We start from the raw sequence: 12,126 nt of genomic DNA on the forward strand, positions 1-12,126 counted from the left end.
TAGAGAGGCACTGTAAGAAAGACGGTAGTGCCCATGGGGTTGGAAACAATCACATCTAATTATTAAGAAACTTTGGAGGACTGTGCTTTACAGTATTAGGACAATTGCAACTCGATCGAGTCCAGCAAATATATTTAGTTATTGAATGACTTTTAAACCTTTCAATTTATGCAAACTGGTATATTAAACACAAATAAACATGACAATATACACAAATTAGGTCTTAAGTGGGTAATGAAAAGCGTTGAAGGAGAATCAAACAATTTGGCTTACTTTATGACCCAAACTTGGTAAAATATGAAACTTTGTTTATTTATCAGATATTGGGGAAAATTTATGTGAAAATTATATTAAACACAATGGTTTATTGGTTAAAAACCATGAAATAACAAAGGAACTTTGAATGTTATATTTGGCTCAAATTTGCTATGATCTTTTTTCAGATAATATAGGAATAAGCTGTTAACTATGGTATTAATCAAAAATATCAAATTTGTCAGCCTAAAGTGCTCAAATACAGTTAGGCATAAGCAGAACCAGATAATATCAAACTATTCAGTGACGAAAGGCTATTAGTTTTAAATGCCAGTTACCACACTCAGAAATCAAAGCTAGAATAGTGGAAATGAAATTCATTTGAGGACTCTGTCTCGGACTCAAAGCCACGGATACTGTCTTGGACTCGGGCCTTGGTACCAAGGACTTAGACTCGGTCTTGAACACCAAGGATGCGGACTTGGATATGCTGGACTCGACTACAGCATTGTGTACACTTACGGTTTAATGGGAGATGGATAGGCTAATGTGCCTATTATAACCCCATATCTCTTCCAATGACTGTCAAGTGCATTTTTGAAGTTCACTTTTTTTGCTTTGATGACTTTTGTTATAATATAGGAGATTGTTCCATTCATTTACTATTCTCTGGGAGGAGAAATCCTGTCTACATCCGAGTGATTGAAACTTTTCATGTTTATGTTAAACAAAGACCTCACAGCTAATTCTGATTATGGCAACAGCTGGTCAGCGTTTGAAATAAGTGATTTTCCAGCTGCCAGAGACAACAAAAATTGATTGAGCACAGCCTAAATTGACATAGTGGTCATCTGGCGGAGTGGTCATCTGGCAGATGACCAAAATCTGTACACAAAACTTTCAGTTTCTGCCAATAAAAATGGCAATGAGGATCAATGCAAAATGGTAATGTGCTGTTCCTGTTAAAATCCATACAACCCCAGTATGGAACTTTGGAAGACATGACCTTAATCTTTCACATGGGAGAGTGAATTTCAAATGGGGTTACTTAAATGGGTGATGCCATTTGAAATCAATACCTTGTGTGGGAGATTAAGGTATTAAATGTCTTCCATAGAGGGTGTATGGATTCAGCTGGAATAGCCATGTTCAATTCAATAAAAAAAGATGATTGATTTTGCACAAATGACTTGGTCTACTTTATTAGAGGCCGGTCGACTGCATATCCGTCAGTACACGCTTTTCAATACGGAATAAATGCTAACCTCATGTCAGCGTGACATCATCCAAGCAGCAAAGTTCATTTCCCATTGAAAAAGCGTGTATTGACGGATATGCAGTTGACCGTTCTGTTACCAATGAGGTATAACCAAAGAGTACTGACTCCGCCATGTTTGCGTGTCACTCATGGAGGGCAAAGTAGTGTACATCTGGATCATTTCACTACGCGCCCAGGAAACGTGTGTTTACCATAGCGTTAAACACAGGGCAATTTTGAGTTAGTTCACTATGGGTCTATAGTCTTTGTTTATCACATGTCTCATTCAGGCCATTAACAATTAATCTTTTGTCTCAAAGCTCTTCTGGTGTTAAAAATCTAATGCCGTATGTATTTGTTTTAAAGGTCCAAATTGGAAATGATTGTTTCCCAGGAAAACAGCAGGCCAGACTGTAACACGACTCACTGAGTAGGTTTGATTCTCATTGATAGTCTTGCAAAATATGGGCTAACTTTCCCCAGGGCCATCCAATATGTCATTAACTAGCAAACTGATATCTACTGGTCAGTTTATACTCTCATTCCCATATTTGTTGTTTTATTCTGTGTCTTTAACCACATTGAAATTCCATTGCAGGCATTTCAACATATCCAATGACAGTACATACAGAGCCTATCATAAATGCTAGTTCACAATCACATAGAAATAGACACCTTGCACAACCATTTTTGTTTCTTTTTGTTAAGAATTTAAAAAAAATTAAAAAAGATTTCAGAATATTTTATGCAAATAGTTTTAGCAAATGCCTTCGAGAACATTGAGACAAATTGGTTATTTTTGAAGCTGTTTTATTTTGAAAAGAGTGGTGTTCCTACTAGCATTTTACCCAACTTCCTTTTCATTATTGCCTTGTTTTCTCTCCTTTTGTGTTGAAAATCTGAGTCCATTAAACAGGTCATTGAAGCATTGTCTTGACTCGCATCCTCCTCTTCAGTTGCCCTTGACAACTGCTGGCAGTTCTGAGCAGTTTCATCTTTTTCTTGTTTTATATACCGGATATTACTGTCAACTTCATCTCCTTGTCTTATTTGCTGAAAATTATAATCAATGCATGCTGTTTCTTGTTCTGTTTGCCAGATGTTACCATGGTTACCATCATTGTCCTCATTCTCTTGTTTTATATGTTGAACCCTATCATCTTGAGGTTGAACAGGATATTCATTGTCTATATTTGGTTCATGATCTGAAAAGGAATAAAAGAAGAAACAGTTTGCTTATCCTGTAGCTTTTAAAGGGGCAATTATTATGATTTAAGGTTACACAGCTAAGTTGATCGTGCTATTCCAGTTGAAATCCATACACCCCCAATGGAAGATATGACCTTAATCTCCTACACAGGGAGTGTAGATTTCAAATGGAGTCCCCCATTCAAGTACCCCATTTGTATGGAAGATCAAGGCCATGTCTTCCTGAGGAGGTGTATGGATTTCAACTGGAATACCCCCATTGTTTTATATGTGATGTGATCAAGCAAAATCAGTCGAAAGTCCGATAGATTGATTTTCAGATATAGCCAAACAAAGACAATAATTTCTTTTAACTTCAACACTTCAACTGGTCATATCTTTGGAACAAAATGTTCAATTTCAATGGGTTTTCTGCAAAATGTAGCTTTGCAAATGTTTTATACAATCCTGTAAAAGGCTGAAAATTGAATAAGCGAATAAGCTGAACTTCAGACTGATTTTGCTTGATCCCACCACATTATGAAAAATGTCCCTATTGGCTTACAAGTCATAGTAAGTGCCTTGTTGAAATGACTTTGTTAAAATTAGGTCCAATACTGTACTTCACATAAAACAATAACAACTTCCCTCATTAAACCCATTTACCTGATTGTAGACTTGCATCATGATTCTCTGACATCAATTCTTCCTCAACTGGACTCATAGTGGTCACAATATAAGCACCACGCCCTCTTGAGTTCACTGAACGACCTATGACCCTGACTGGCACAACCACATCCTTTGCTTTGAGTTTATGTAATGATTCTTCGTAAAGCCGCCTTCTCCTGTGTGCATTCCTGCCAGATGATAAGCCACTGCTGGATGATATGGGTCCTGTCAACTGGACCCTAGCATCAAGCTGATTAGCACAATGTTTATCATTTAGTCTATGAGAAACTGAACTTGCTTGAGATGTTGCAGGTGTAGATCTCGAAATCAGAGGCGAAGTGGCAATAGAGGTGGCAATATAAGTGGCAGGAGATGGATTCCGAACTGGACTGGATAAAACAGGTGGCTTTTGAACATACACAGTGTTTGTATCACTAACTGATTGATGAGTTGTACTTTGGAGAACAGGAGTGGCCTGTTGAGGAGTGCCACCCTGGCAAAATGTGGCCACTGGTGTGGTATTAGGAGCACCAGCAATTGACGTTATTCGGCCACTTTGTAGTCCAGGGATATACAGTAAATTATTGCCACTTGATGAGGTTCCAATAGGAATGGCCACTAGAGTGTTGCCATCTTGAATTCCAGCTGCTTTCTTCCCACGTCTGCGTTTTTTAGGTGATGATACTGATGAAGATGGGGACACAGTGAATGATTTTGGCAAGATAGTCGCATACTTCGAAGTGATCATGGACGTTTTCATCTCTGTCGGTGACTGAGGAGGTAGTTTTTGTACAATAACAGCACGGGGGGATATTGGTGATTGCGGTGGCTTTGGTGGTCTTGGTAAAATTGTGGGGTATTTAGCTGCAATTAATGCTGCCTGCAAATTTGCCGGCTCCACTTCAGTCTCATTCAAATAAGCTAAGCGTTTGACAGGGATGGCGTCTTGATGATGCATGCCTTGTAGTCCTTTCACTAATTGACTTTTTTCAAAATGTAAAGCACAAACCCTGTAGTAACTCCGATGTAAGATGGCAATGTCTTGTTTCTTTCGCTGAAAATAGGCCTCTAGATGGAGACTTTTTACCCATGATTTACATCTGTGTGAACAAGTAACAAAGAAAAGAGAAACATAGTAAATTAAGATACCCAACCCACAAGATATTACATAGAACTGGGGCAGCAATATCAGAAGCCCATTCTCATGTTTTGGTGCGAAAACACATAACTTGCAAGTGGTCTTCGGGTCTTACCTGCCCTGCCCTGCCCTGAGACTGTGCTGTGGAATATACAGGGTAATCAGATTTGACAAATAAGTTGCCAAAAAGGAGATTCTTGAAATGAATTCTCTGTTCAATTGAGAGCCACTGATGATGGTGAACTCAGGCATGAGAATGTTTGTTTGAAAACTGCCTGAAAAACTGTGTATTCAAATACCCAAAACAGGCTGAAAAAAATGCGTAAATTTGGACAACAAAACTGCCTGAATTCAGGCAAAAGCCTGAATTCTCATGCCTGAAAACTGGTTTGATAAGGTCAATATTTTTTGGCAAGGAAGATAACCAGGCTGCTGCTACACAGGGTCTTTGTTAGGATTTGAAAATTACCTCAGTGTAATTTTTGGCAAAACTCCCTGTCCAATTTCACCCTGAAAATATCAACCAGTCCTCTGCACCTTCAGTCAGTTCTAACAAGTAATTGCTATAGCCTTGATTTGTTAGTCTGGTCTTATTTTGAGTTCACAGAACTTATTCAAGCATTATTTTTAGAAATTAATATCTGAAAGAGGCATTAATCCCTATCCAAAATGACAGGTGCATGGCTAGGACCATGCTGATATGTGACGTGTCATGTCAAAAGGAGACACTTTTGGGCAGGATATCAATTTTGAGGTTTTTACATATCTAAAATATACAGATATTTTGCTCCACAACATTGTTTTCCCCAATGAAATCGGACATTCCTAAGCGAAGATATTGAGTTCGTAAGTTATGGTATTATAAAATTGGAAATTGAGATATCGGCCTTTAAAAATATTATTGACAATGTTGAGAGTAGGAATTACCTTGAAAAATGTCTCAAAATATACAAGATGCCAGTTATATTCCGGTCTGAAACTATCAGGCAATATTTTTAACATTAAAAGCATCACAAATTTGCAACAAACCAAAATTGTGAAAAAATTCCCCGGGCAGATTTTTGGCTATTTCTCCATTTACGATCCTGCCCAAAAGTGTCTCCTTTTGACATGACACGTCACATATATTCTCTGAATTTTTAGATGCCTTTCTGAGGGACATCACAACATACTGTTACAGTTGACAAAAAGCCTGTATGAGTGTTTGAGTGGAAGCTACATCAAGATATTGGGCTCATTCATTCAAAGTCCACTCTCAAATATGGAAGATTTGGAAAATATTTTCCACATGGAGAAAATTAATTTCAAATGGAATTAAACATTAAGGTGGTGCTATACCCCTTGATAAATTTGTGACTATTTTTGCATTTTTCTCAAAAAATAATTACACACTGGTAACAAAAGTTTATTATAGGGGCAAGGAATCCAGTTACTACACTGGAATTTCAGTGACTCAAGACGAGTGGTACGTTATTTATGATAAGAAAAGAGGTACCAATAGAATGTACCTCATTTCTTAACATATATAATGAACCACTTGTCTTGAATCGCTGAAATTTCAGTGAAGTAATTGGACTCCTTGCCCTATAATATTCATAACTTTTGTTACCAGCCTGTAGTTATTTTTGAGAAAAATGCAAAATTAGTCACAAAATTTATCAGGGGGTGTAGTACCACCTTAAGCAACTCTATTTGAAACGCATCCTTCCTCTGTGGAAGATTCAGGTTGAATGGTTCTCAAAGGAAGGTGTATGAAATTCAAATGTGCACCGCAAAATGAATGCATGGATTGCGTGAGGCAGCTTTGAGACTTACTATTATTTTTTGGCCTTATGTTGTTAGAGAGAAATTGAAAAGAATCAAAATTCGAAAAAATATCATGTAACCTTTGGGATATCAAAAAAAAATAAAGATATATCATCTTTGTAGCTCTCATGTAAATTGTGACACTTGCTCAGTGGGCAACCTCTTACACAGACCCTTATGTGTATAGTCATATCTTCCTTGAGGTAGTAAAGTAAAATCAAAGTTTGTGCTTTTCTCGAAAACTGCCCATTTTTGAAGGAATCTGTTATGCTAGTTGGATTCCATGTGTCATTTCCTTCCTGAAAATGACATACTTTTGTATACTTATCATCATTATGTTTAGAGATTCAATACCAAATAATATCTAAATTACTGATTCGAGGAAGGTATACGGAGCATAGCAAGTTGTATCATCTTTGTAGCTCTTGTGTAAATTATAACGCTTGCTCAGTGGGCAACCTCTTTCTCAGACCCTTACCTTTGGCTATCAGATGGAAATGTGTAGCAAGTTATATCATCTTTGTAGCCCTCGTGTAAATTATGATGCTTGCTCATTGGGCAACCTCTCACACAGCACCGTCTTGTATAAGGAACCTTGGTCTTTCTTTTTCTTTGCTGAAAATAAAATGGGCAAGACAGAAACTGAATAGTGTACATATACACTGGGAGGGTTTCTTAATTTGATTGGGATTGGGAGGAGATGTGCACTTAAGATTCTGAAAATCGACTACATGATTTTACACCAAATTTGATGAAACCCAAAATATAATAATGGACCCCCACACTCACACCCCTACGTGTGCGGGCATTCAAAGCAAGGACTTGTGATACACAATTACATACACATGTGTGTAAATGGTGTTTGTTATTGCATTCAATGTGAGGACATTTTTACGAATAACACATTCAAAGTGAGGTCACTTCACTTTGTCTGTAAACGCGTATACAAAGTGAGATAATAGCCTATACCCCCTATAGGAAGAGTGTTATCCAATGCGCATACTCACAAAACGAGGAATCAGATTTGGACCTCACTTTGTCAAAATATCTTGTGCTCACTTTGAATAGCTTGAGGAAAGCACACACCCACAACACCAAATGGGGATAATTATTGGCCAACCAGGGAATGAATTACACAGTTCATGTTTTTTATGTCCTAGGCCTAGAGGTCCCGTCTATTTTTGGCATGTTTAGAATGGGGGTGACGCAGTTTACGCTGTGAAAGTTTGACAACTGGAGGATGACACCCACAGAGGAGTAAGATAGACAGAGCGCGTACCACCAGTCAAAGTCTCCGCCTCATCCGATAATGAGGGCCGATTGTTCCATGAAATGCGACAGGCGAGACTGCTACGCAATTACAGCGTATTTTCATGGTCTATTGCGTAATCGCGAAAAGCACGCAAGCGCTCTATCGCGTCTATCGCGAAGGCACGCATAGCGCTGGCGTGATTGTTAGACACAGCACGATCGAACAATCGGCCCTCATGAATATGCGAGAACTGGTAGCATACAATACACGGGGACTTTGACTGGTGGTACGCGCTCTGTCTATCTTACTCCTCTGTGATGACACCCTATTAGTGTAAAAACACAAGCAAATGTCCCCTATAGGTGGAAAAACAAACATCAACCCAACACACACATATATATTTCTGAGCTTAATTGAAAGCTTACCCTGTACGTTGGTTCTTTATTAGGACCTTTCATCCACATCAAGACAGCCAATGGGATTCTCTAACCCATGTTTTTACATCCTGTTGCAATTTAGATCTAGAAACACTGTCTAGGAAACATGGACATTCACATTTGCTGTATGTCCACTGAAAAGCTGAATTTATACTCCATCGCTTTTGCAGAAAAGCAATTTTTATGCATGCTCAGTGTTAAATTCTGTATGCAGAGCGTCAAGCCAATAATCAATCTATACAAATCACTGAGGCAAAAACTCCCGGGCGATGTTGCTTGTCAAGTGACTGTATCTAAACCAATCATTTTCTACCAACTGGATTATTTTGCTAATTATTATGTATTTAGGTGGGACTTACCAGAATGGTATAGAGTCCAGTGATTATCAAAAGGTCGAAGGCAACGTCCTGGGCGATATCAGGTCCGTATTATAATAAGTAGGGATGGGCGTATTCCAATATACTACACTCCTCCTTTCTTAGCTTGATCCGTGGTAATTCGTTGTATGTAGCAAAGTTCATAAATTCTTATAACTTGTAATGTAACACAAACAGTTTATAACTTCAACTCCAAACTTGTAGACAATGTTCTTGAAACGCGTAACTTGGCTAACTCAACTTTTAAAACGTAACGTATAATACATAGTTCTTCTGTGATCTTGTTACAGCTCCTCAATTAGTCTCCGCGGAGGTCGTGTATTCCTCTGCGAACGACGTGGCACTGACGATGGACTTGGACGTGCATTTCTTTGAGCTGCTGCTTCCGGAACAGTTCCGCGAGATCCTATCGCTGGACTTGGAACATCTACCGGTGTCTTGTCACTAGTGCTTTCACTTGAGTCGGAAGATTTGGACTCGTTTCTCTTGGAGTCCATTCCTTGGAGTTGATCTTTGAAGCGGCGTTAGTGGCAAATTACTCTCTGTAGCTGGTAGCAAATTGCTTTGAGTAGCCTGTCGCGATGGCATCACATCTCCTCTCCGTAAGTGATCTACATGTCGTTTCCATACTCTTCCATCCGTAAAGCGTCACAATGTATGCGACTTAGGCGCTGACCGCTCTGCAATGGTACCAGGCCACCATGTTTGCTCCCTTCTACAATCTTTCACCAGCACTGTCTCACCAGGAAAGAATTCTCTGTATTTGCTGTGCATGTCATAATGGTCTTTCTGCATTGCTTGTTTACTGATGACTCGTTCTTGCAGATTTGGACGAACTAGCGATAGTCGTGTTCGGATTTCTCGTCAATAAACAGCTTCGCTGGACTGCATCCTGTTGTTGCGTGTTTGGTCGATCTGTATGTCATTAAGAAGTTGTCCAATCTTTGTTGTATATTCCTGTAGCTGCGCTGATACCTTTCTTGAATGATTGTACCATTCGTTCAGCTGCTCCGTTGCTAGAGGGTTGATATGGTGATACTCTTATACTTTTTACTCCTTGTTTCTTCAGGAAGTTTTGATATTCTTCGCTCCTGAATTGCGGACCGTTGTCGCTTACGATCTGAAGTGGTAACCCATATCTCGTGAATAATTCTCGTAGCACGTTAACTGTCGCTTGTGCTGTCGTACTCTTCATTAGTATAACTTCTGGCCATTTTGAGTATGCATCTGTAATGACTAGGAAATTTTGTCCATCTTTCTCAGCGAAATCTATATGGACTCGTTGCCATGGTGCTCCAGGCCACATCCAGGGCATCAAAGGTGCTGTTGCTGGCTTGTTTTTCACTTGTTGACAACTGGAACACAGTTTGACCGTCTCTTCAATTTCGTTGTCCATGTTTGGCCACCAAACCCAACTGCGTGCAATCTCCTTCATTCGAACCATACCTGGAGTGCGCTGTGTGTAACTCTTGCAGTATATCTTGTTGATACTTTGCTGGAACAATCACTCTTAGGCCCCATAATATGCAGTCTTGTTCTACTGAGAGCTCGTATTTGCGATTGAAGTAGGGTTTCAAACGTAAATCGTCTACTTCCTGTGGCCATCCAGTTCTAGTAAACTCTAGTACTCTTGACAATACTGGATCACGTTGTGTCGCGTTCTGGATCTCCTTGCTCGTTATTGGTAAATTCTCCAACATCTTGTCTTCTACTCTGAAGATTGCGTCTTCTTCTTTCTCTATCACTGGTAATGGTAGACGTGACAAGGCGTCTGCTAGCGTGTTCTGCTTTGCTGGGATGTACTTGATGTCATATGTGAATGCTGAAAGCGTAATAGCCCATCGTTGCAGACGTTGTGCAGCCAATGTTGGTATACCGGTCTTTGGTCCTAGTATTCGTTCCAAAGGCTTGTGGTCAGTCAGAATTGTGAACTTTCTTCCGTAAAGGTACATTCTGAACTTCTTGAGTCCAAACATAATTGCCAAGGCTTCTTTGTCGAGTTGAGCGTAACCCTTCTCATGCTTGTCCAGACTTCGTGATGCATATGCGATAGGTCGTCGTGATCCATCTTCGTAAACATGCATGATCACCGCTCCAACACCGTATGGTGAAGCGTCCGCTGCCAACTCTAACGGCAATCGTGGGTCGTAGTGTGTCAGTATCTTTTCAGATGTCAATATGTTCTTGACTGTCTCAAAAGCTGTTGTGCAAGCGTCTGTCCAGTTCCATGGTTTATCACATAACAGTTCATTCAGTGGATGTATCACCGTAGACAGATGAGGTGCAATTGAGCTTGAAAATTCACCATGCCTAGAAATGATCGCACTTCCGTAACATTCTGCGGTTGTGGTGCGTCCTTGATAGCTTTGATCTTGTGATCCGTGAGGCTGAATTCCTTGAGCTGAGATTCTTCTACCCATGTACTCCACTTGCTGTTCCATGAACTTGCATTTCTCTGGTTTTACTCGTAATCCATACTTCTGCAGTCGTTGAAGTACTTTCTCCAGATTGTGAAGATGTTCTTCGTCGTTTCTTCCTGATACTAAAATGTCATCCATGATGGCACATGTGAAACCCAATCCTGCCAAAGCTTGATCCATGAATCGTTGCCAAATGGCTGGACTCGAGGAAACGCGAAGGAGGCACGGGGATCGGGGAATAACCGCGTCCAGGTGGAGAGTAGCACCAATTCTTGAGCGTTGTCATCTAACAACATCTGTTGATAAGCGCATTTCAAGTCAATTTTGGTAAATTTCTCACCTCCCGCCATCTTGCTGAATACTTCCTCTGGCGTCGGCATTGGAAATTCATCTGTATGTATCGCTTGGTTGACGCTGACTTTATAATCTGCACATAATCTCACCGTTCCGTCTTGTTTTGGTATGCAAACCAGGGTGTCGCCCATTCACTAAAATCTACAAAACGATAATACCTTCATCTTGCATTCTCTGTAATTCTCTATCTACCGCTGGACGTAGGGCGACAGTACGGGTCGTGCTTTGTGAAATACTGGAACTGCGTTTTCCTTCACATGAAGTGTTGCTTTCATACCTTTCACTGTACCCAATCCTGGTTGAAATACCTCACTATATTTCTGCTTCAATTCAGGCACCGTGCATGAACTCTTGACACTGTATTGACCTTGTTGTGGAAATAAATTATGCCAGTCTAAGATCATCTCCGCTAGCCAATCTCTACCAAATAATGGTGGTGCATAGCTGTCTGCATCTACAACAACTAATCGTAGTAATCCTGCGTGTTGATCTTGGTACTTTACATCAACATTGATCTCTCCTGCCAAGTTCAAAGGTGTACCGGCATAAGCATGGAGTGGACGAGACACTGGTGTCAATGGAAAATTACTGAAATGCTTCAGATAATCCTTGATGTTGACCATCGACGGTCCTGCTCCATCTGTAATTTCACTCCTTCAATTTCCACTGGTAGGAAGACTGGTTTTGACGATGTGTAATTTACACTGTCTTGCGCGTTATCTTGTTTGTCGTTATTATCATGCCCTCGTCTCGTTTTGTCGTCACTATCGTCTGTAGTCGTAATGGTGAAAGTAGCGTCACGAAAATCTTCAAATTGTTCATCGTCTTCTGTTACGTAGCGTACTGTGTTTTGTTTTGCATGGTAGCTTGGCGTTGCATGACATTCTGATTTCAAATGTCCTACTCGATTACATTTGTAACATGTAAAGTTCTTGTACTTGCATTCATTTGGGGAATGATTAGTTAAGCCAC

General features: G+C 39.9%; 1 protein-coding gene across 1 annotated transcript in view; it reads right to left on the reverse strand.

Moving 5' to 3' along the window:
* Nucleotides 1–1,441: 1,441 nt before the first annotated feature.
* Nucleotides 1,442–12,126, reverse strand: part of LOC140168054 (uncharacterized) — a 28,232-nt gene continuing 17,547 nt past the window's right edge. Inside the window, exons 5-7 of the mRNA XM_072191358.1 lie at nucleotides 6,793–6,929; nucleotides 3,368–4,470; nucleotides 1,442–2,718 (exon numbers count right to left, since the gene is read on the reverse strand). Of these exons, the coding sequence (XP_072047459.1) occupies nucleotides 2,324–2,718; nucleotides 3,368–4,470; nucleotides 6,793–6,929 (1,635 nt within the window). The 3' untranslated portion in view covers nucleotides 1,442–2,323. The remainder of the gene's footprint in view (nucleotides 2,719–3,367; nucleotides 4,471–6,792; nucleotides 6,930–12,126) is intronic.

Source organism: Amphiura filiformis, chromosome 13, assembly GCF_039555335.1.
Source record: "Amphiura filiformis chromosome 13, Afil_fr2py, whole genome shotgun sequence".
Taxonomy (NCBI): Eukaryota; Metazoa; Echinodermata; class Ophiuroidea; order Amphilepidida; family Amphiuridae; genus Amphiura; species Amphiura filiformis.